Below are 25680 nucleotides of genomic sequence, written 5' to 3' on the forward strand. Positions count from 1 at the left end.
GAACCTCCATAAGCCATGGGAGTGGCCTTAGAAAAGGCAAAAAGACCAAAAAAAAAATATATATATATATATATATATAAGCTATATATTAAAAAACAAAGAAATATGAAAGTATAAATCTCATTGGTAATGATAAATATATGAAAAAATTCAGAGTAATATAATATTGTAGAGAAGTAATCAGTGATAAAGCTAGCATGAAAAGTTGTAAAAATAACTCAAACCATTGGTAAAGGACACATAAGATAAAGAGATATAAACTGGGAAATCAAAATCAAAACTTGGAGCTCCCTTCATGGCTCGGTGGTTAATGAACCCGACTAGAATTCACGAGGATGCAGGTCAATCCCTGGCCTGGCTCAGTGGGTTAAGGATCTGCCGTGAGCTGTGGTGTAGGTTGCAGATGTGGTTCGGATCGGGTGTTGCTGTGGCTATGGTGTAGGCTGGCGGCTACAGCACCGATTCAGCCCATAGCCTGGGAACCTCCATGTGCCGAGGGTGGGGCCCTAAAAAAAAAAAAAAAGAAATCAAAACTTGAGTGATGTCAGCACTGTACCAGGGTGAGGCATTCCCTTTGCCTTTCCCGGTCAATCTACAACCAGTTAAACATCCACAACTCATCAAAGGCACCTCTGCCCAACACACTCGGATGCTAGAGAAGTCCATATTCCACACATCTGTGCATCCCAAAGCGGGTGGACTGGAACACAAAGAGGAGGTGAAAATGGGAACAGCAGAAGCAGTACCTTCCCTCCAGCCACAGCAGCTGAGCCTGCAGGCCCAAAGAACCCAGAAGCAGCAGGGAAAGCAGCATACAAACTCCAGCCTCCCCAGCATGGTGGTGTTCACAGCCAAAGGTAACCTGGCAGCAACAGCAGTGGGGGCTGTATCCTATCTCTTCAGCCACACAGGCAGCCTCCAGCTCCCTACCACCTGCCCACAGTGGTGGCACCTTGGAACTCTACAACCTCTGACATTGTACAGGTGCCTGTGACCCCAGCTCGCCACTCGCCTCCCCAACAGTAGCAGAGTCTGCAATTCAAGAGATCTGGGACATAGCAGAAGCATCTACCATCCCAGTGCCTCAGGAGGGTGACACCATCAACACCAAGACTTTGGAGGCACCAGCAGAAAGTGGGCAACTCCCCTGATAGACCTTAAAGCACCAACTCTCACAAACAACCAGAAGCAGCGCAGGTAAGAAAACTAAATACTTGTGCTACAGTGCCACCTACTGGAAAACAAAGGAGAGCCCTGTGATGATGATGATTATTATTATTATTTTGGCTGTTTTTTTAGGGCCGCACCTTGGCATATGTAAGTTTCCAGGGTAGGGGTTCAATCAGAGCTACAGCTTCTGGCCTACCCCAGAGCCACAGCAGGATCCGAGCCGCATCTGCGACCTGCACCACAGCTCACGGCAACGCCGGATCCTTAACCCACTGAGTGAGGCCAGGGATCGAACCTGTGTCCTCATGGATGCTAGGTGGGTTTGTTAACCACTGAGCCACGACGGGAACTCCTAAAATAAGATTTAAAAAAAAAGAAAAAGAGGGAGTTCCCGTTGTGGCGCAGTGGTTAACGAATCCCACTAGGAACCATGAGGTGGCGGGTTCGGTCCCTGCCCTCGCTCAGAGGGTTAACGATCCGGCGTTGCCGTGAGCTGTGGTGTAGGTTGCAGACGCAGCTCGGATCCCGCGTTGCTGTGGCTCTGGTGTAGGCCGGTGGCTACAGCTCCAATTGGACCCCTAGCCTGGGAACCTCCATATGCCGTGGGAGCGGCCCAAGAAATAGCAACAACAACAACAACAACAAAAAGACAGAAAAAAAAAAAAGAGGATGTTCCCGTTGTGGCTCAGCAGTTAACAAAGCCACCTAGCATCCATGAGGATGAGGGTTCGATCCCTGGCCTCGCACAGTGGGTTAAGGATCTGGCATTACCATGAGCTGTGGTGCAGGTTGCAGATGTGGCTCGGATCCTGCGTTGCTGTGGCTCTGGTGTAGGCCAGTGGCTACAGCTTGGATTTGACCCCTAGCCTGGGAACCTCCATATGCTGTGGGTGAGGCCCTAAAGAGACAATAAAAAAATTATTTTATGATTCTTATTTTTACCATTATAAGTTGATTTACAGTGTTCTGTCAATTTCTACTGTACAGCAAAGGGACCCAGTCATACACACACACACACACACACACATTTTCTCACATTATCCTCCATCATGTTCCATCATAAGTGACTAGATATAGCTCCCTGAGCTGTACAGCAGGATCTCATTGCCTATCCACTGCAAATGCAATAGTTTGCATCTATTAACCTCAGACTCCCAGTCCATCCCAATCTCTCCCCTTCCCCCTTGGCAACCACAAGTGTGTTCTCCATGTCCATGAGTTTCTTTTCTGTGGAAAGGTTCCTTTGTGCCATATTTTAGATTTCAGATATAAGTGAAATCGTATGCTATTTATCTTTCCTTTTTTGACTTACTTCAGTTAGTGTAAAAGTCTCTAGTTCCATCCATGGTGCTGCAAATGGCATAATTTTGTTCTTTCTTATGGCTGAGGAGTATTCCATTGTTTATATGTACCACATCTTCTTAATCCAATCATCTGTTGATGGACATTTAGGTTGTTTCCGTGTCTTGGCTACTGTGAATAGTGCTGCGGTGAACATACGGGTGCATGTTATCTTTTTCAAGAAAAGTTTTGTCCAGATATATGCCCAAGAGTGGGACAGCTGGATCACATGGAAGTTCTATATTTAGTTTTCTGAGGTACCTCATACTGTTTTCCATAGTGGTAGTACCAATTTACATTCCCACCAACAGTGTAGGAGGGTTCCCTTTTCTCCACACCCTCTCCAGCATTTGTTGTTTGTAGACTTACTAATGGTAGCCATTCTGACAGGTGTTAGGTGGTACTTCATAGAGGTTTTGATTTGCATTTCTCCAGGAATTAGTGATAAATTGTTGAATCCTTAGAATCAAGTAAAAAAAGTTATACCTTAAGAAGAAAGGTGTTTATTACTTCAAATGCACCAGCAGAGGAATAACTCAACAAGCATCATGAAAACCCTCTGTAACATTGTATTCAAAAAAGAAAATGAAAATTCTCTATAAACCAAACTCAAAGTCATGGAATACTGTGATCTAACAAGAGAGATCTCAAAAATAGCTGCCATGAAGAAATTCAAGGCAATTCAATGAGTTCAAGAATAAAATTAATGAACACAAGGAATACTTTACTATAGAGACAAACTTTAAAGAAGAACCAAATTCTGGAGCTAAAGAACTCAATAAATAAGATGAAGAATGCCTTAGAAAGCATTGGATATAGAAGAACCTTATGGAAGAGAAAATCAGTAAGCTTGAAGACAAAAATATAGAAATGATCCAGGCAAAAGAATAAAGAGGATTAAAATCTAGGGGAAAATGAGGAACCTCTAAGAATCCTATCCAACTCTTCCAGAAAGGGCAACATTAGGATAATGGGTATCCCAGGAAGAAAGAGGGAGAAGTGAACAGAGAGTTTATTTAAACAAATAATAGCTGAGAACTTCCCAAACCTGGGGAAGAAACTGGATATACATGTAGCTAAGAGAATGTCTGATTACCTCAGCACAAAAAAAAAAAGAGCTTCCCTAAGTAAGATGCATTATATTACAACTGTCAAAAGTCAATGACAAATCATTTTAAAGGCAGCCAAGGGCGAAAAAGGATGGTAACTCACGAAAGAACTCCCATTAGACTATCAGCAGATTTCTTGACAGAAACTCTACAGGCCAAGAGAGAGGGGTCATTCTCAAAAAACTGGAAGATAAAAACCATCAGGCGAGAATATTCAATCCAGCAAGTTATCATTCAGAAATGAAGGAGAAGTAAAAGCTTTCCCAGACAAACAAAAGCCAAGGGAGTTCATCAACACTGGATTGGCCCTGTAAGAGATGTTGAAAGGAGCTCTTCAAGCAGAAACAGAAAGGGCAAAAGGACACAAAACTTGGAGTAAAGTGCTAAAGACACGGAAAGAACCAGAAGACTGCAACTCTATATCAGAATAGGTTTTTAAACACTCTAGCGTGATACTAGAACACGGGAAAAGAAAACTGCAGCCCTTTCAAGCAGTTGGTGGGCTTTTTAAACAGTAACATCATGAACTGGTACATTAAATGTTCTGACAGGGGAATGCAAAATTTAAAAAGTAGAGGTTAAAGGCGGGAAAAGCAGTATAAAAAAAACCCATAACTACTTCAACTTGTTGAACTCAGCATAAAGGGGGGGAGGATATGAGACAACAAAAACACAGAGCATCAGAGGGAAGAGCAAAAAATGAGACTTACATAGGCAGGAGAATATGTTATTAGCAGAAGATCAGACTGACTTTTCTATGAGATAATTTATACAAACCTTCTGGTCACCACAAAACAAATCGAGAGCAGAGGCAAGACACATAAAAAGATGACACTGAGAAAAACATCACAGAAAACCACCAAACCAAAATGGCAGAAATATAAGGAAAAAGAAATAGTGGAAATATACAGCCACCAGAAAATAATAAAATGGCAGTACTAAGTCCTCGTTTATCAATAATCAACCTAAAGGAGTTCCCGCCGTGGCGCAGGGGTTAACGAATCCGACTAGGAACCATGAGGGTGCGGGTTCGATCCCTGGCCTTGCTCAGTGGGTCGAGGATCTGGCGTTGCCATGAGCTGTGCTGTAGGTCGCAGACGTGGCTCGGATGCCGCGTTGCTGTGGCTCTGGCGTAGGCCGGCGGCTACAGCTCCGATTCGACCCCTAGCCTGGGAAACTCCATATGCCGCGAGAGGGGCCCTAGAAAACACAAAAAGACAAAAAAATAAAAACCAAAAAATAACTAACCTAAACATAAATGCATTGAATTCACCAATCGAAAGACAGAGTGGTTGGATGGATTAAAAAACAGGACCCAACTATATGCTGACTCCAGGAGACTCTGAATAGACCGATCATTAATAAAGAGATTGAAACAGTAATCAAAACCCTCCTGAAAAACAAAGGTCTAGGACTAGATTGCTCAACAGGTAAATTCTGCCGAACACACAAAGAATTAATACTTATCCTTCTCAAACTCTTCCAAAAAGCTGAAGAGAAAGGAATGCTTCATAACATTTTTTACAAGGCCAGTGTTACCTTGTCACCAAAACCACACAAGGACCACACACACACAAAGAAAATTAAAAGTCAGTATCTCCTGAAGTTCCCATCATGGCTCAGCGGAAAAGAATCTGGTGTTGCAGGCCACAGATGTGGCTTGGATCTGGCATTGCTGTGGCTGTGGTGTAGGCCAGAGGCTACGGCTCCAATTTGACCCCTACCCTGGGAACCTCCATATGCCGTGGGTGCGGGCCTAAAAAAAAGACAAAAAAAGAGTCAGAATCTCTGATGAACACAGATGCAAAAATAGTTAACAAGATATTAGCAAACCAAATACAACAGTGTAGTTAAAGAATCATACACCATGATCAAATGGAATTTATTTCAAAGATATAAGGATGGTTCGGTAGCCATAAATCAATGTGATACACCACATTAATGAAATGAAGGATAAAAACCATATGATTATCTCGATAGATGCAGAAACAGCATCTCACAAGATTTAACACCCAATTTAAGATAAAAGCTCTCAATACAATAAAATAGAAATTTTATTTATAATACAGGCCATATATAAAAAATTCACAGCTAATCTATTCCTCGGGAATAGGACAAGGATGCCCACCATCACCATTTTTATTTCATAATAGCATTAGAAGTTCTTAGTAAAAAGCAATTAGGCAAGAAAAATGAAGGCATCCAAATCAGAAAGGAGGAAGTTAAATTGTCATTATTTACATATAATATGACTTTATATACAGAAAACTCTAAAGATTTCACTAAAAAAAAAAAAACTATTAGAAATAATAAGGGAATACAGTGAAGCTGCAGGCTACAAAGTCCACGTACAAAAATCTGCTGTGTTTCTACATGCTAACAATGAGCTAGCAGGAGGGAAAATTAAGAAAAAATCTCATTTATTCTCACTACAAAAGGAATAAAACACCACTGAGGTGAAAGCCCTCTAAGCTGAAAAACATTAAGACATTGTTGAAAGAAACTGAAGAAGACGCAAAAAATGGAAAAATATTCCATGCTTGTGGACTGGAAAGGTTAACATTGTTAAAATATCCATATTACCTAAAGTAATCTACAGATGCAATGCAATCCCTATCAAAATTCCAAGGACACTTTTCACAGAAATAGAACAAAAAATTCTAAAATTTGTATGGAACCACAGAGGACCCTGTTTAACCAAAGCAATCCTGAGAGATAAGAACAAAGCTAGAGGTATCACACACCATCATTTCAAACTGTGTTACAAAGTTGCAGTAATCAGAAAAACATGGTATTGGCGAAAAAAAGAAATAAACAGATACACGGGTCAATGGAACAGAATAGAGACCTCATAAATAAACCTACACATATATGGACAATTAATTTATAACAAGGGAACAAAGAGCATATAATGGAGAAAAGACAGGGTCTTCAATAAATGATGTGAAAACTGAACAGCCACATGCAAACGAAAAAGAAACTAGACCAGTATCTCACGCCATACATAAAAATCAACTCAATAGAGATTAAAGATTTGAATGTAAGACTGAAACCATAGCATCCCTAGAAGCAAACACAGGCAGTATGCTCTTTGACCTTAGTCTTAGCAATATGAGTGCAGTTCGATGGGATGGAAAACCTAAAATGACCAACTGTACTAGTTCATCCACAATCTGAATCAAACCATTAATACCCTTCCTTACAGTTTCTTTTTTCTTTTCCCTCCCTTCCTTCCTCCCTTCCTGCCTGCCTGCCTTCCTTTCTTTCGCCTTGCCTGTGTCATGTGGAAGTTCCTGGGCCTGTGCCACACCAGTGACAACACTGGATCCACCACAGAGCCACCAGGGAACTCCCTTTCTTAGAGTTTCAAGTCCAACTTTTAGACTTCATACCTAAAGAAATCAGAATTAATTTGATTATCTTTTCCACATTAAACAGTTCATTTCTTTCTTTCCTTTTTTTTATTAGGGCCACATATGCAGCATATGGAAGTTCCCAGGCTAGGAGTTGAATCAGAGCTGCAGCTGCCGGCCTACACCACAGCCAAAGCAACACCAGCGCTGAGCCACATCTGCAAGCTATACCACAGCTCACAGCAATGCCAGATCCTTAACCCACTGAGTGAGGCCAGGGATCAAACACACATCTGCCCGGATACTAGTTAGGTTCATTTCTACTAAGCCTAAAAAGTTAATTTCTAACATTTTATTTAAAGAACACAAATTTTCTTTTTTTTCTCAGTTGTTAAAAAAAGTTTTAAAACCAACATGTTTCATTTTGTGACGTTAATAATACAAATGACAATAAAATGTCTTTTTCCCATTTATATATGCATAGATGTTTTAAATTTTCAATTTCATTTTTGCCTCTCAGCTACTCGCCTTTCTTCATATGAGTAATATTTCTTTTTTTTTTAAATTTTGTCTTTTTAGGGCCACATTCGTGGCATATGGAGGTTCCCAGGCTAGGGGTCGAATCGGAGCAGCCACAGCAACACCAGATCCAAGCTGCATCTGTGACCTACACCACAGCTCACAGCAATGCTGGTTCTTAACCCACTGAGTGGGGCCAGGGATCAAACCTGCGATCCTTGCAAAAGTCCTCACACTGAGCCTTCGGTCTCTGGTGATGCTGGAGCATTTATGATGGGACGTGGCCAAACTTCAATCATGTGCCTGAAGTCGTGGCTACTTCCCTTCTACTAATGATTGTTCAGTTGTGAGGAAACCTCTAGTGAGGCACTAAAAAGTTCTTGGGTTTAATAAAAATTAAAGTGTTTGACTATAATTTAAAAAGATACATGCACCCCTATGCTCATTGCAGCACTATTCAAAACAACTAAGACATGGAAACAACCTAATGTCCACCAACAGATGAATGAATAAAGAAAATGTGGTATGTATATACAATGGAATACTACTCAGCCATAAAAAAGAACAAAACAATGCCATTTGCAGCAACAGGATGGAACTAAAGATTATCATACTGAGTAATAAAAGCCAGAAAGAGAAATATAAATACCATATGATATTACTTATATGGGGAATCTAAAGTACGACACAAATGAATTTATCTATGAAACCAAAACAGACTTGCAAACAGAGAGAACAGATTTGTGGTTGCCAAGGGGGATGGTGGTTGGGAAACGGATCATGGGTTGGGTTAGCAGATGCAAACAAATATATATAAAATGGACAAACAACAGGGTCCTACTGTATATAGCACATGGAACTATATTCAATATCCTGTGATACCGTGATGGAAAATTTTAAAAAATAATGTGTGTGTGTGTGTGTATATATATATGTGTGTGTGTGTGTGTGTATAAAAAAATCAATTTGATGTATAGAGGAAATTAATACAACCCTGTAAATAACAATACTTCAGTTTAAAAAAAAATAAGGGAGTTCTTAGGTAGCCTAGTGGTTAGGACCTGGCACTTTCACTGCTGCACCCCAGGTGTAATCCCTGGTCTGGGAACTGAGATTCCACATCAAGCTGATGCATGTAGCAGCCAATAAATATATGATAAACAAACAAACCAAATAAATAAAGTGTTTGAGCCAATATATATTTTTAAAGGACTGATCCTTCAAAAGGTATTGTACTATGTTTTTTTTTTTAAAAAGGAAAATTTGCAGAGTTCCCATGGTGGCACAGAGGAAACGAATCCAACTAGTAACCATGAGGATGTGAGTTTGATCCCTGGCCTTGCTCAGTGAGTTAAGGATCTGGCATTGCCACAAGCTATGGTGTAGGTCCCAGCTGCGGCTCGGATCCCATGTTGCTGTGGCATAGGTTGGCAGCTGTAGCTCTAATTCAACCCCTAGCCTGGGAACTTCCATATGCTGCGGGTGTGGCCCTTAAAAAATTCAAAAAAAAAAAAAAAGGAAAATTTGATCATCTCTTTACAAATTTTGGTGTATCAAGTTGTACAAATTATATATTAAAGTATGTTTAATGAGCATTAAAAAAATCAAAACATCAAAATCCCTTGAAAAATTAAACATGTTAGAATAGCAATTCAAAACTATCTTCAGATTTATTCATATTGTGTATTATGCCTTTGTAGATTTTTTCAAACACTTATAAGACGAATTTGGTTTATAAACAAGTTTTAAAGTAACTTTAAATACATTTCAAAAACTTGCTTTCCTTAATTCCAGTTTTTAGTGAAAATCTTTTTTTTTTTTTTTTGTCTTTTTGCTATTTCTTTGGGCCGCTCCCGCGGCATATGGAGCTTCCCTGGCTAGGGGTCGAATCGGAGCTGTAGCCGCTGGCCTACGCCAGAGCCACAGCAAAGCGGGATCCGAGCTGCGACTGCAACCTACACCACAGCTCACGGCAACGCCGGATCGTTAACCCACTGAGCGAGGGCAGGGACCGAACCCGCAACCTCATGGTTCCTAGTTGGATTCGTTAACCACTGCGTCATGACGGGAACTCCTGAAAATCATTTTTAATGTACATCTCAAGTTATTATCTAGGACGAATATAATCTGTCATTCCACAATTACTGTTTAAGTTTAGGTTTCAAGAAATATTTCATAGAGTTAGTGTCGGTCATAAGATTCTACACAGCACAGTCCACACAAAACTCTCTGGCAAGTTTCTCTGAATTATTTGCCCATTAGGTGGCAGCATTAGGCTCCATAAGACAGGACTAAGTATCGCTATTATCACTTTTTGTTCATTTGGGGTTTGTTTTTTTGTTTTTTCTCTTCCCTCATCACACGATTTCGTCATATATTCTGTGGTTGATTTTCTGGAACAGGTAGTCAGCTTCCTGGCAGGGACGATCCCAGGAACCAAGCGCAATACAATAGGCAAGTAGATGGCGCTTTTTCCTCAAGTAGGGGATGCGAGTTAACCAGTCTGGCAAGTGTAAATGTAAACCCCAAACCACAACTTCAGCAGTCATAGGAGAGCTGACATAGTTCTCACGGAACTCTTTAAGTTATTAAAACTAATGACTATGTCAAACCTCCCTTAAGGTGGGCTTTTCCCAACCGTCTAACACCGAAGTACCAATTTCTCTCCACCTTAGAACCTGATGTGTCAAACCCCACCCACACTTTCAAACAGGATAATACAGTTGACCATAATGCTATGAGTGCTACAAGAAGGTGCACGACAAATTTTTAAACAACTAAATCTATTTCTGATTTCATGTTTCTCAGTACCAGCCAAAATATTTAAGAAATGCAGTTGCTGAGAAAATAACTGCAGCGCAATGGCAATTCTCATTAATTGCTGTAATCAACGAGAGAAATGGGAGGGGTAGCTCGTTTTAAATTGGTTTCTAACTAAAACGAGATCTGGAATAATTGATTTAGCTTATCATTAGATACTTTTAAGATCATTAAAACACTGAATGGAAATGCTATTTAGTTAAGGCTTATGTTTTAAAATTAGAGTCCGGGAGTTCCTGTCGTGGCGCAGTGATTAACGAATCCGACTAGGAACCATGAGGTTGCGGGTTCAATCCCTGGCCTTGCTCAGTGAGTTAAGGATCCGGCGTTGCCGTGAGCTGTGGTGTAGGTCGCAGACGCGGCTCGGATCCCACGTTGCTGTGGCTCTGGCGTAGGCCGGTGGCTACAGCTCCGATTGGACCCCTAGCCTGGGAACCTCCATATGGCGAAGGTGCGGCCCTAGAAAAGACAAAAAAATAAAATAAACATAAAACAAAATAAAATTAGAGTCCAATATTTGTTGATATTCATAAGGTTGTACAGTAATAACCACAATCTAATTTCAGAGCATTTTCATCACTCCAAAAAGGCATCCCATAACTCCTACTGCTCCTGGCCCCTAGGAACCAGTATCTGTTTACTATTAAGGATTTGCCTATTCTGGACATTTCACATAAATGGCATCACATGGTATGAGACTTTTTGTATCTGGCTTATTTCATGTAGCATAGTGTTTTCAAGGCTCATCCATTCTGTGACAGGATCAATACTGTTCCTTTTATGGCTGAATAATACGCCATTGTATGGATGTTTATTCATTCGCGAATTGATGGACATTTAGATTGTTTCCCTTTTTGGCTATTATGAATAAATAACACTGCCATGAAAATTCATGTGCTACTCTGCAGTAGACATCTACTTAAAATCCTCTTTGGTATATACCCTAGATCATACAGTAACTTGTGTTTAATATCTTGAGGAACTGCTGAACTGTTTTCCAAAGCAACTGCACCATTTTACACTCCCCTCGCCCCAGCAGTGTAGGATGGTGCCAGTTTCTCTGCCTTCTCCCCAACATTGGTTACGGTTCACTTTTCTTCCTCTTCCTTCTTTCTCTTCTCAAGACTGGGAAATCTCAATAAACCTATCTTCCAAACCTGTTGGTTATTTCTTCTGCCTATTCAAATCTGCTACTCTGCATTAGTCCATTTTTCATTTCTTTTCTTTTTTGGGTCTTTTTTGTCATTTTTGTCTTTTCTAGGGCCCCACCTGAGGCATATGGAGGTTCCCAGGCTAGGGGTCGGATTGGAGCTATAGCCACTGGCCTACACCAGAGCCACAGCGATGCGGGATCCGAGCTGCGTCTGCGACCTACACCACAGCTCACAGCAATGCCAGATGGATTCTTAACCCACTGAACGAGGCCAGGGATCAAACCCGCAACCTCGTAGTTCCTAGTCAGATTCGTTAACCACTGAGCCATGACGGGAACTCTGAATTTTTCATTTCAAATATGATTGTTATAAAAAATTGTTATTGTTATACTTTTCAAATCCAGAATTTCTATTTAGTCCTTTTTTATAAATTTTGTCTCCATATTATTTTCTATTTGGTGAGACACCATTGTCACACTTTCAGTTCCTTCCTTAGATGTGGTTTTCTCCCATTCTTTGAACATTTAAAATAGGTGATTTAAATCTTTGTCCAATAAGTCCAATATTTGGGCATCCTTAGGGACAGTTTCTATTTAATTGCTTTTTTCCATTTATGGTCCATACTTTTTTTCTTTGCATGTCTCATGATTTTTTGTTGAAAAGGATATAATGTGGCAACTCTGGAAATCAGTTTGTACTCTTCCTTTAAAATTTGTTCTTACTGCTGTATGTTTTTTTTTTCTCTCCCCCCCTTTATTTTAGGGCTGCACTTGTGGCATATGGAGGTTCCCAGACTAGGGGTCCAATTGGAGCTGTAGCTGCTCTAAGGAAAGCAAAGTGGAGTCACTGTTCTCACAGACAGGAGGGAGCTGAGGAGGCGACTGCTCTGAGAAATAAGAAAGAGTCTGAACTGCTCATCATAAGACTGTTATGATTACATAATCATATACTACCAACATGATGTACACTCTCAGCTTAAGCCTCTAAGAATAAGCTGAAGGGAAAAAAGGGCAAAGCAAAACTGACACATTTAACGACCAAGTATGGCTTTTGAATATAATGATTTTTTCTTCCTTTTTTGGCTGCACTTTAAGCATATGGAAATTCCCAAGCCAGGGACAGAATCTGAGCCTCAGCTGCAGCAACACCAGATTCTTAACCCACTGTGGCAGGGCAGGGATCAAACTGGCAATGCCGCAGGGACAAGATGGGTCATTAACCCATGGCGTCACAGAGGTAACTCCACTGAATATAATACTTTTAATGTTACTGATTGACTTTTAAGAATTAGCATAATAGTGCTAATTATGACCATGTCTCTATATTCACAAACAGTGGTAAAGAGCAGAGGCATTTCCTTAGGTTTCTTAGATAGGTTCATACTGGTGTAAACCAGAGGTCAGCAGAGTTTTTCCCTGAAAAGCTAGATGGTAATTATCTAATCTTGTGAGCCATACAGTCTCAATTCTATCTGCCCAACTCTGCCACTGCAGCACCATAGCAACATAGACAATATGCAAATAAATGGACGTGGCCATATCCCAATAAAACTTTACTTCTGAAACAGGCTGTGGGCTGGATTTGGTCTGTAGTTTGCACAACACTAGTGTAAACAATGTGAGGTAAATATCTAGTGCAAAATGATACTTAGCAATCTCTAGAACATATCCTGAAATTCCAAATGGTGAGCAAGAAATACTGTATAGAATAGCGCAGTTTTACTTTCCTTTGATATTACAGGAATCACTCCAGGGACCTCAGTATATATTATAGTTGAAGCAATTTTTCTATATATCATTGAAACCTGAGAATCACGTACCTGTGCATAATCACCAAAAGGTGGAGAATAAACGATGCACTTTTCCAATGTGTGTTGTGATTCATTTCCCTGAGAGATTGCCTCCAGAATGTTGCCTGCAATTCCAGTCTTCTGTAGGGTGGTTTTACTTGCAGGAGCTTAAGGCAAAATCAACACATGTATTTTAGTTAAGTGGTTTTATTATAAATTACAAAGAGTACAAAAGTCATTAATTCAGCATATTCTCAAACAGAACACATTTTAGTTTGCCAGTAAATATCTACATGTATTACCCCTAGGGGAAAATATATAGTATATGATATTGCCTCATTTATTTAAAACAACTGAAAACAGAAGCCTGCCCTATTGGTAAATAATCTTAATGGAAACATTAAAAAATTGGAGTTCCCGTCGTGGCGCAGTGGTTAACGAATCCGACTAGGAACCATGAGGTTGCGGGTTCGATCCCTGCCCTTGCTCAGTGGGTTAACGATCCGGCGTTGCCGTGAGCTGTGGTGTAGGTTGCAGACGTGGCTCGGATCCCACGTTGCTGTGGCTCTGGCATAGGCCGGTGGCTACGGCTCCGACTGGACCCCTAGCCTGGGAACCTCCATATGCCGCAGGAGCGGCCCAAGAAATAGCAAAAAGACAAAAAAATATATATATATATACATATGTCTAACCTCTCAAACAAGGCATACAATTTGTAAATTAACCATTCTTATTAACGCAATCATTGTAACCATCTCTTTTTAGACCATATAAAAATACTGTAGGTATACAAAGGCATATTAATTTCTTTTGGCTTTAAAAAAATTACAAATTCATATTTAGATATTTTCATAAAATACAAAGAATGTATATTAATAACAAAATTCTTCTTCCATCTCTTTTCATTCAATCCTATTCTTTCCCCCAGAGGTAACGGTTTAGAATTTATTTTTCCCGGATTTACTTTATTCATTTACACATTCAAATATATGTGTAATGTATTTGAATTCTTGCATGTAAGAATGCACAGCTTTAAATAAACATGAATGAATCATTTTATGCACACATTTGCTTCTTCCACGTAACAGTTTGTTTTAGAGATCATTTCATATTTGTACATGTAGTTCTCTCTCAACTATATATTCCATTTTATGACAAATTATCTACCCACTCTTTTTTTGATGACCATTAAGGCATTTTCCAGTTTTTCACTATGGAAAACCAATGTGTAGTGAATATCTTAGTGCCTAGAGCATGTCTCAATTGTGATGTTCTCTTAACACTGTTTTATTTGATTTAATGGTTTTAGTTCACTAATTAAAGGACTAAGGAGGTCCTCCAAAAGTAAAGGAGAATACCGCTTTTATCAATTATTAGTAACTAATATATTTTATGGTATTTACAAATACTCTCGATATATTAGATTACACAGAGATTTAAACTACATATTTTAGAAATACGATTCTAGATGTATTGTAAAGAATTCCAGGATTGCCAAATAATTCCTTTATCTAATTGTTTTTAATCATGATTCCATAAATATTTCAATAAATGTATTTATATTCTTTTTCTTTTTTTTTATGGCCTCACCTACAGCATACAGAAGTTCCCCCAGCCAGGGATCAAATCTGAGCCACAGCTGTGACCCAAACCACAGCTGAGATAATGCAGGATCACTAACCTACTGTACCCAGCTGGGGATTGAACTCATACCACCACAGAGACAATGCTGAATCTTTAACCTGCTGCACCAGAGTGGGAACTCCTAATAAATTGATTAGACTCAATAAAATATTAAAAATGTGTTTTCCTTAAATAAAATAGACTGCATTTTAAAAACTTTAATTTTAATTATTCTCTCAATTTAAAGACTAGGGTCATCATTTAGGCTTTAATTGGTCAGTAGGCATTTTTGTTTCCATTAAGTTATAAATTAAAGTAGAACTCATTGTGAAAAGTATTCAGTAAAACTCCAAAATATTAATGCTGAGCTCTCACTTACATGATAAGCACACACTGGGCAACACACTTGCCAAGTTCAAGTATGGATTTTTACTGAGCCGAATTTCTTTTGGTGGTTCTCCCAAGAGTGAAGTCTGATTCTTAGAGGCAGCCTATTTATCAAAAACAAGAGAGTGGTTACTTAATAAGAGGTACAAGAAAATAAAAACACAGAAAAATATTCTTCAATAAATCTATTTTAGTATGATGAACATTTGTCAAATTTATGTTTGAAGTTATAAAGTTATGAGATGTTTCTGGATATTGATTAAAATGATCACATTTCACCAGCTGTTTTTTTTCCAATTAGTTGGTTTTTGTTTTGTTTTGTTTTGTTTTTGTCTTTTTAGGGCCGCACCCGCAGCATATGGAGGTTCCCAGGCTAGGGGTCTAATCAGAGCTGCAGCTGCTGGCCTACACCACAGCCATAGCAACGTCAGATCCTTAACCCAGGGATCGAACCTGCAACCTTATGGTTCCTAGTCGGATTCGTTTCCACTGTGCCACAATGGGAACTCCCCAATTAGTTTTTTAAGACTATTCTAGAACCAGAGAACTTTAGAACTGAAAGAGAATTAAAGGCCATCTCGTACAACCTTCTCATTCGAAAACTGAGAGAATTCGTTTGCAAAAAAACAAATCTCATACCTTATTTTCAGAAATACTATTATCAACATTTTCTTATTAAGACTTTTACTTAATGTTGTATGGCAGCAGCCATATGACAAAGGCAAAGCTTATTTATCTCTGGTATTAAAACTAACACCAGGAGTTGCCACTGTGACACAGTGGGTTAAGAATCCGACTACTGTGGCTCAAGCTGCTATGGAGGTGCAAGTTCAATCCCTGGCCCAGCACAGTGGGTTAAAGGATCCAGCATTGCTGCAGCTGCAGTGTAAGTCACAGATGTGGTTTGGATTCAATCCCTGGCCCAGGAATTTCCATATGCTGCAGGTGTGGCCATTAAAAAATAATAAAGTAAAACAAAATAAATGGATTTAACAAAACCCAATTCAACATTTAGAAGATCAACCCAGAGATTCATATTTGTTTAAAAATGTATATAATATCAGTATATTTTTATCTAAGTGTAAGGATTCTAGTATTTCATTAACAGAAAAAAGAGAATCATGGGCTGATTCTTCAGTATGTTTCATATTCTGACAGAATTTTTTTCACTCTCATATGGTAAAGAGTTTTGAAAAATTTTTTCTTCTTCATTTTTATTTTTTTTAATTCACATACCCAAAACCATTTATTTAAAATGTGTAATTCAATGGTTTTTAATATATTCACAGTCACTAATTAAAATAAGAAACAATTCAGTTTAGTTAACACTAATACCTATGTTTTCTTTCTTTTTTTTTTTTTTATGGCCACACCTGCAGCATATGGAAGTTTCTGGGCCAGAGACTGAATCTGAGCCACAGCTGCAACTACACCACAACTGAGACAACACTGGACACTTTATCCACTCTGCCAGGCTGGGGATTGAACCCATATCTCCATAGTGACCTAAGCCACTGGAGTTGGATTCTTAATCCATTGTGCCACAGCAGGAACACTGCTATGTCTTCTTTTAATTTTTTATTTTGTTCACTGAACAGAATGAAGAAAGCCTAATCTCCAGTGCTTATCTGCATGTTTGAGAGTCAGAGCTCCTTACATTTTTTCCGTATCTGGCCAATACTGTTGTATTTAGACAGAGGAAGCTGTCTTGCATATCCTCATAAGCCCCAAAGAAGTCCACATTTGCTTGTGACATGTAAATCACAGATACAGATGCATTCATTCATTCATTCATTATGTATACTGAATACTTACTATGCTTTAGGCACTGTAGGAAGCATTGATAATACTAAAATGAGTAAGACAGGGTTACTACCCTTAAGAAATTCAGTCTAATAGATAAGATAGCTCAAGAGAGGTCTAAGATAAAAGTATAATGTTGTAGGGAGTTCTGTTGTGGCTCAGCGGTAATGAAACCTGACTAGTAAACATAAAGATTCAGGTTCAATCTCTGGCCTCGCTCAGTGGGTTAAGTATATGACATTGCTGTGAGCTGTGCTATAGGTCACAGACATGTTTTGAATCCCACACTACTGTGGCTGTGGCACAGGCCAGAGCTGCAGCTGTGATTTGACCCGTAGCTTGGGAACTTCCCTATGCCCCATTTGTGCACCCCCCCAAAAAAGCAAAAAACCCTCAAAACTCTAAGCTTATAAATGGGAGCTAAAACCATTATATATGTGCCAAAGGAAAACATATAGCATGAGAAGAGATAGAATCCTGGAGAAAATCCAATGGTTGAGGAACATCCAAATTTAGCCAGCAAACAAGTTTCAAATTTTGTTTCTAAAGTATTCAGTTTGCTAAAGTAATCAGATTATATCCTTAACTCTATGCATGAGAATCACTTTAAAAACTTGAAAAAATAAATAAATACAGAGTCTCTTAACAAAGAAAAGCCAAGAACCAAATGTCTTCACAGGAGAATTCTACTAAGTCCTGAAAGGAATTAACATCAACCATTCTCAAATTCTTCCACAAAATTGAAGAAGACTGAATGCCTCCAAACTCATTCTATGAGACCAATATTATACTGGTTCCAAAGCCAGATAGAAACTGCAAGCAAAGAAAACTACAGAACTATATCCCTTAAGAATACTAATGCAAAAACCATCAAAAAAACACTAGCATACTAAACTTGGCACATTATTAAAAGTATTATACACCATAACCAGCTAGGATTTCTTCAGAGAACGCAAGGATGATTCAACATACAAAAATTATTCAAAGTAATAGACCCCATTAACAGAATGGAGAAAAAAAGAGCATGATCATCTCAATTGATGCAGAAAAAAAAAACCTGATAAAATTCAACACCTTCAACAAATTATCAATAGAAGGAAACTACCTTAACATAACAAAAGTCATACACAAAAAGCCAATGCTGTGCTTAATGGTGAGAGACTGACACCCTTTCTTCTGAGATTAAGAACAAGACAAATACACCTGCTGTCACAACTTCTGTTCAACACAGTACTGAAAGTTCTAGCCAGAGCAATTAGGCAGGAAAAATGTAGAAATAAAAAGCTTTCGAATTGGAAAGGAAGAAGTAAAATTAGCTCCCTTTGCAGCTGACATGAAAACCTAAAGATTACACACACACACACACACACACACAAACCATAACACTGTAAGAACTACTAGAATAATTCATCAAAGTTGCAGGATATAAATCAACATGCAAAAATCAGTTATGGTTCTATATACTAAGAATGAAGAATCCAAAAAGAAAATTTTAAAAATTTTCCACTTTTTTTCAAGAAGAATAATTGGGAATTAATTGAACCCAAGAGGAGAAATATTTATATACTTAAAACCACTGAAAAAAAAGTAAAGACATAAATAAATGGAAAGACATATCATCTTCATGTATTGGAAGACTTGATATTGTTAAAATGTCAATTCTACCAAAAGTGATCTACAAATTCAATATAATCACTATCAAAATCCCAACTTTTTTGAGCAGAAATAGAAAACTCCACCCTTGATATGAAATATCAAGAGACCCCAAAATAGTCAAAGTATTACTGAAAAAGATGAACAAGAATGGAGGGCTCACACTTCCTGATTTCCAAACTTACTACAAAGCTACAGTCATCTTAACAGTATGGTACTGACATAAAGACAAACATATAGACCAATGCAATAGGACAGAGAGCCCAGAAACAAATTCTTACATATATGGTTAAATGATTTTCAATGAGTGTCAAGACTACACAGTGAGGATAGGAAGTCTTTTCAACAAAAGTGATGGGAATACTAGATAGCCACGTAAAAGGATGAAGTAGATCCTTAACTAACATCATATACAAAAATTAAATCAAAATGGATCAAAGATCTAAATTTAAGAGCTAAACCCATAAAAGTCTTAAAAGAAGAGCCTGGGTGACACCAGACATGACAATGATTTCTTGGGGATTATACCAAAAGCAGAAGATAAAAAAATCATTTGTTGGGCCACAAAACAAGTCTTAATAAATTTAGGAGTATTGGATTTATTTCAGGGATTGTTCTCACTACAGTGGTATGAAACTAGAAATAAACACTAGAAGGAAAATAGGAAAATTCGTAGATATGTATAAATTAAACAACACACTCTTGAACAACTACAGAAGAAATCAAAAGAGACATCTAAAGTACCTTGAGACAAATGAAAATAGAAACATAGCATAGCAAAACTTATGGGATGCAGTAAAAGCAGTTTGAGAGAGAAGTTTATAGCAATAAACAGCTACATGAAGGAAAAAGAAAGATCTCAAAGAAACAATCTAAATTTACACCTTAAATTTAGAAAGAATTAAGAAAGAATTAGGAATTAACTAAGTTCTTAGAAAAAGAACTAAGCCAAAAATTAGCAGAAGAAAGGAATACTAAAGATAAGAGCAGAAATCAATGAAACAGCATTATAAAGACAGATCAATGAAATTAAGTGTAGGTGTTTTGAAAAGATAAACAAAGTGGAGAAGTTTAGCTACACTAACCAAAAGAAAAAGGACTCAACTAAATACAATTGACCCCTGAACAAGATTTTGCACTGTGCAAGTCTACTCATACATGGATTTTTTTTCAATAAACATAGTACCTGTATTTTAATTTAATTTTACAGATCTTTAAGTATGGGGAAAAGTTTATTTTCAATTAAAGATCATAACTTGTAGAATCAAAAGAATAAGGGTCTTGATTCTATCCAAACTATTTCAGCTTCCTGCCCTTGAGTCAGTCGTTTATCAATTTCTTTGTTTTTGAGACACAGTTTTTTGTTTTTGTTTTTGTTTTTGTTTTTGTTTTGTCTTTTAGGGCCGTACTCACGGCATGTGGAGGTCCCCAGACTAGGGGTCGAATGGGAGTTACAGCTGCTGGCCTACACCACAGCCACAGCAGTGCCGGATCCTTACCCACTGAGCGAGGCCAGGGATAGAACTGTGGCCTCGGGGATTCGTTTCCACTGAGCCATGATGGGAACTCCAATATGTGAATTTTTGACTGCTCAGGGGTCAGTGTCCCTAAACTCTTTTATTTAAGGGTCAAATGCAGTTATAAATGAAAGGGGAGACGTTATAACTGATACCACAGAAATACAAAGAATCATAAAAGACTATTATCAACAAATGTATGCCAACAAATTGCATAACCTAGAAAAAAATGGATAAATTCCTAGAAATGTACAGCCTGCCAAGGCTGAATCAAGAAGAAACAGAAGAGCTTCTCCTGTGGCTCACATAACTACTTGGCATTGTCTCTGCAGTGACAGTGTTGTTTTCTAGTTTCATACCACTGTAGCGAGAACAATCTCTGAAATGATTTCCGTACTCCTAAAAGGAGTTTGATCTGGTTTGATCCCTGGTCCAGGACTTCCATATGCTGCAGGTGTGTCCACATGTTTTAAAAAAAAAAAAAAAGGAGAAGGAGGAGGAGGGGGAAGAGGAGGAGAGAAAGAAGGGGGGGGAGTAGGAGGAGAAGAGGAGAAGAAGCGGGGAGGAGGGGGAAGGAGGAAGAGAAGAAGAGGAATAAGAAGAAACAGAAAATATGAACAAACCAAGAATGAGTAAGGAGTAATCAAACAGCTGACAACAATGAAAACCCCATGACCAGGTTGGCTTCACTGGCGAAGTCCACCAAATATTCAAAGAAGAATTAACATCAATTCTTCTGAAAGTTTTCCCAAAAATTGAAGAGGAAGGAATACTTCCTAACCTATTTTACAAGGCCAGCATTTTTCCCTCCTACCAAAGCCAGACAAAAATATGACCAGATAGCTACAGGCCAATATCCCCCTTGAACATAGATTCAAAAATCCTCAACAAAATACTAGCAACCCTAAATGAAATACTACCAGTCTGAATTAAACAACACATTAAAAGGACTGTATACCACAATCAAGTGGGATTTATCTCTGGGATGCAAGGGTGGCTCAACACAAGCAAATTAATAAAAGTGATACACCACTTTAACAGAATAAAGGATGAAAACCATATGGTTGTTTCGACAGATGTAGAAAAACACTGAACAAAATTCAACACCATCTTACAATGAAAACTTTTAATAAACTGGGTGCAGAGGGAACCTATGTACCTCAACATAATAAAAATCATATACAAAGGACACAACCATAGCTAACATCATAAGCTTTTCCGCTATGATTAAGAACAAGATAAGGATGCCCACTCTCATCACTTCTATTCAGCACAGTTGTGGAAGTCCTAGCCAGAGCAATTAGGTAACAAAAAGAAATAAAAGGCATCTAAATCATAAAAGAAGAAATTAAATCATCTGTTTGTTGCATTTCTACATAGTAACAATGAACTATTCAAAAAAAGGTAAGAAACTAGTCCCAGTTATAATACCACCAAAAATAAAATATTTAGGAATACATTTAGCCAAGAAGATGAAAGCTCTGTATGCTGAAAATCTGTAAGACAGTGATAAAAGAAACTGAAAATTAACACAAATAGTTGGAAAGACATGCTGAATTAGTATTGCTAAAATGCCCATATGGCCTAAAGCAATTTACAGATTAAATGCAATCCCTGTTAAGATTTCAATGGCACTCTTCACAAAGATAGAACAAACAATCTTAAAATTTATGTGGAACCAAATCCACATAACAGCCAAAAGCAGTCTTGAGGAAAAGTACAAAGCTGGAGGCATCACACTTCTTGGTTCCAAGCTATATTACAAAGCTATAGGAACCAAAACAGTATGGTACTGACAAAACCCAGACATAATGACCAATGAAAAGAACAGAGAATCCAGAAGTAAAGCCATATAGAGGTGGCCAACTAGTATTTGAAAAGGGTACCAAGAATATACAATGAGTAAAGGATAGTATCTTTAATAAATGGTGCTAAGAAAATTATATGTCCACATGGGGAAAAAAAGAGATTGGGTTATGACTTTATACCATCCACAAAAATATATTCAAATTGGATTAAAAATTTAAATATAAGAAACCTGAAACCATACAACTAGGAGAAAATATAGGGGAAAAGTTACCTGACATTGGTCTTATTAATCATTTTTTGGATATGACATCAAAAACACAGACAACAAAAGCCAAAATAATCAAGTGCTAAAAAAAGAAGGTGAAACTAAACAGCTTCTCTACAGCAAAGGAAATCATTAATAAACAAAATTAAAGGCAATCTAGGGAATGGAAGAATATATTACAAACTGTATATCTGAGAAGTTAATACCCAAAATAATTAAGGAGCTCATATGACTCAATAATAAAGAAAATAACCCAATTAAAAAAATGGGCAAAGACTCTGAATAGACATTTTTGCAAAGACACTAGGTGACCAACAGATAAATGAAAAGGTGCTTAACATGACTCATCAACAGGGAAATGCAAATCCCAAACCACAATGAGACATGACGTTTGTGAGGATGTGGAGAAACTGAAACCTTCATGCTTTGCTGGTGGGAATGTAAAGAGTACAGCTGCTGTAGAAAATAGAATGGCAGCTCCTTAAAAAATAAAATACAGATTTACCGTATGATCCAGCTATTCCACTTCTGGGTAAATATCCAAAAGAACTGAAAGCGGGGATTCAAACAGATGTCAGTGTATCAATGTTCACAGCAGAATTATTCACAAGACCCCAAAGATGGAAACAACCCAAATCCCTATCATTAATAAATAAATGAAATGTGGTATATAAATCAATAGAATACTATTCAGCATTAAAAAAAGAGGATATTCCAATACACTACACATTACAGCATGGCTGATCCTTGAAGACATTATCATGACAGGAATAAGATACAAAGGACAAAAATTGTATCATTCCACCTCTAATAGTCAAATTCTAGAGACAGAAAGTAAAGAGCATTTATTGGGGGCTTGGGAGAAGGGAAAATGGAGAGCAGCTGAAGGGGTACAGTGCTGCAGTGACAGATGGAGACAAGGTCCCAGAGATGGACAGTAGTGATCGGTGAAAAACGATGCACTTAATGCCACAGCATTTTACACTTAAAACTCAGATCTCACTCCTATCTCTATGAATCAAATTTTCAGGACAGAGGGAGTTAAGAGCCCAGCTCTCTTCTTCTTCTTTTTTTTAAAACTCCGTTGGTGATTCTGACAAAAAAAAAAAGACAGAATCATGAATCACTGGTCAACCTAATATCAAAGATGAAGGTCTAAAAATCTAAAGCCAAGTTTAGCCAGCTGTTTGACAAAGTTCTCAATCTTGCTGTATACCTGCAAAACATACTTAGAAAGTTATTTGGTCCAAACCCCTATTGTCAGGAATGAAGAATCACTTCTACAACAATCTGTACAACAATCAGTACAGCTGTTCACCTGGAATCTGCTTAACTGTTTTCAGAGATATGACAATCACATATTTGTGTGTGGGGGGGTGTCTTTTAAGGGTCACACCTGCTGCATGTGGAGGTTCTTAGGGCTAGGGGTCGAAATGGAGATACAGCTGGTGGCCTACACCACAGTCACAGCAATGCAGGATCTGAGCCACATCTGCCACTTACACCACAGGTCATGGCAATGCCGGATCCTTAACCCACTGAGGGAGGCCAGGGATTGAACCTGCATCCTCATGGATACTAGTTGGGTTTGTTACCACTGAGCTACAACGAGAACTCCCATATAATCGCATATTTGTAATAGTGTCAAACGTTTTCTTTGTTTGAAAACTTTAATTATTCTTCATTATATTAAGCTTAAATCTTCTTTATTGTATAGTCATACTTATTGGACTAGTTCTGCTCACCAGAGAAACATAAAATACCATGTCACTAGATTAGTATGTAAATTTTTTTTTTTAATGTCAAATTAAGGGAGTTCCTATTGTGGCTCAGTGGTTAACGAATCCGACTAGGAACCATGACGTTGCGGGTTCGATCCATGGCCTTGCTCAGTGGGTTAAGGATCTGGCGTTGCCCTGAGCTGTGGTGTAAGTCGCAGATGTGGCTCAGATCCCGCGTTGCTGTGGCTCGTGTAGGCCGGTGGCTACAGCTCCGATTCAACCCCGAGCCTGGGAACCTCCATATGCCACGGGAGCGGCCCTAGAAAAGACAAAAAAAAAAAAAAAAAAAGTCAAATTAAATGTCAGCTAGTCAACTTTTGCAAAGTTCTATTTATATATTTCCTTCAATTCGTCTTCACAGGACTTGTTTTCCAGGTCCAGCCCCACTTCAGCTATCTTCTTCCAAATACACTCTCATTTGCCCATTTTGTGAATCACCTCAAGTTCAGTTTTTCAAAAGACTCTAGTGCTTTCGATGAGTCTGTGCAAAGACTATTCACGTGAGTGAACAATGTACACTTGTAAGGCATTCTATCCATACCTCCTGCTATTGGCCAGGTGACACCAAAACTTCTTATAAAGCCAATATTATTACTTGGCCATTTGAATATGGCCAACTATAAGAACTGTTCCCCTCACACGCCCCTTATAAACCAAAGGACAGGTGGGGCATATGGAAGTTCCCAGGCTACAGGTTGCATCAGAGCTGCAGCTGCCAGCCTACACCACAGCCACAGCAGCACAGGATCCTCAACCCACTGAGCGGGGACAGGGATTCAACCTGCATCCTCATGGATACTGGTCAGGTGTGTAACCTGCTGAGCCACAGTGGAAATTCCCCAAAGGGCATTTTGGGATACAAATAAAAAAACTAAATATACTTTATTTTACCTACCACTTATAGCATTTACACATATTAGCAGTTTATGAACCAATAAAATATTGGGTAAAAACCTCCAGAATTAAGTTTGAGATTAGATCCTTTTGAAAAGACCAGAGATTAATAACTGGCTTCGAAATTTTTCAGATAAAATAGAATTTGTTCTACCTTATTTAAACGTTGAAATAATACCTTAATTACCTATAGAATATACATTTAAGATAGGAAAAAATTAGTATATTTTAGAGAACATTATTATTATTTATTGAGAAAGCCTTCTAAATAATATCATTGTAAAATTGGGTATTAAATACACTCATGCTTTTCCAAACTACAAAATTTTGAATTTAAGTTACTTTATATTTGAGCGAGTTCCCATTGTGGCTCAGAGTGGTAAAAACCTGGGTAGTATCCATGAGACGTGGGTTTAATCGCTGGCCCTGCTCAGGGAGTTAAGAATCGCACATTCCTGTGGTGTAGGCCAGCAGCTGCCGCTCTGATTTGACCCCTAGCCTGGGTGGGAACTTCCATATGCCACAGGTGCCACCCTAAAAAAAATTACATATGAAAACTATATACATCTCAAAATTTTTATAAAAGCAAATATACAAGAATAAAGAATTCATATTTAAATATTTTATAAGACTTTAAAAACTCATTTTATACAAATTATTTACAGACAAACTTTCAAGTAATTAATAATCCCA

The 25680-nt window shown here is 38.3% G+C and overlaps 1 protein-coding gene across 1 annotated transcript in view; it reads right to left on the reverse strand.

Moving 5' to 3' along the window:
- RAVER2 (ribonucleoprotein, PTB binding 2) overlaps window positions 1-25680 on the reverse strand; it is a 127442-nt gene that overhangs the window by 24407 nt on the left and 77355 nt on the right. The window contains 2 exon segments of the mRNA XM_047788767.1: window positions 13286-13422; window positions 15258-15369. Coding sequence (XP_047644723.1) covers window positions 13286-13422; window positions 15258-15369 — 249 coding nt within the window.

Source organism: Phacochoerus africanus, chromosome 8 (genome assembly GCF_016906955.1).
Source record: "Phacochoerus africanus isolate WHEZ1 chromosome 8, ROS_Pafr_v1, whole genome shotgun sequence".
In the NCBI taxonomy this organism is placed as follows: domain Eukaryota; kingdom Metazoa; phylum Chordata; class Mammalia; order Artiodactyla; family Suidae; genus Phacochoerus; species Phacochoerus africanus.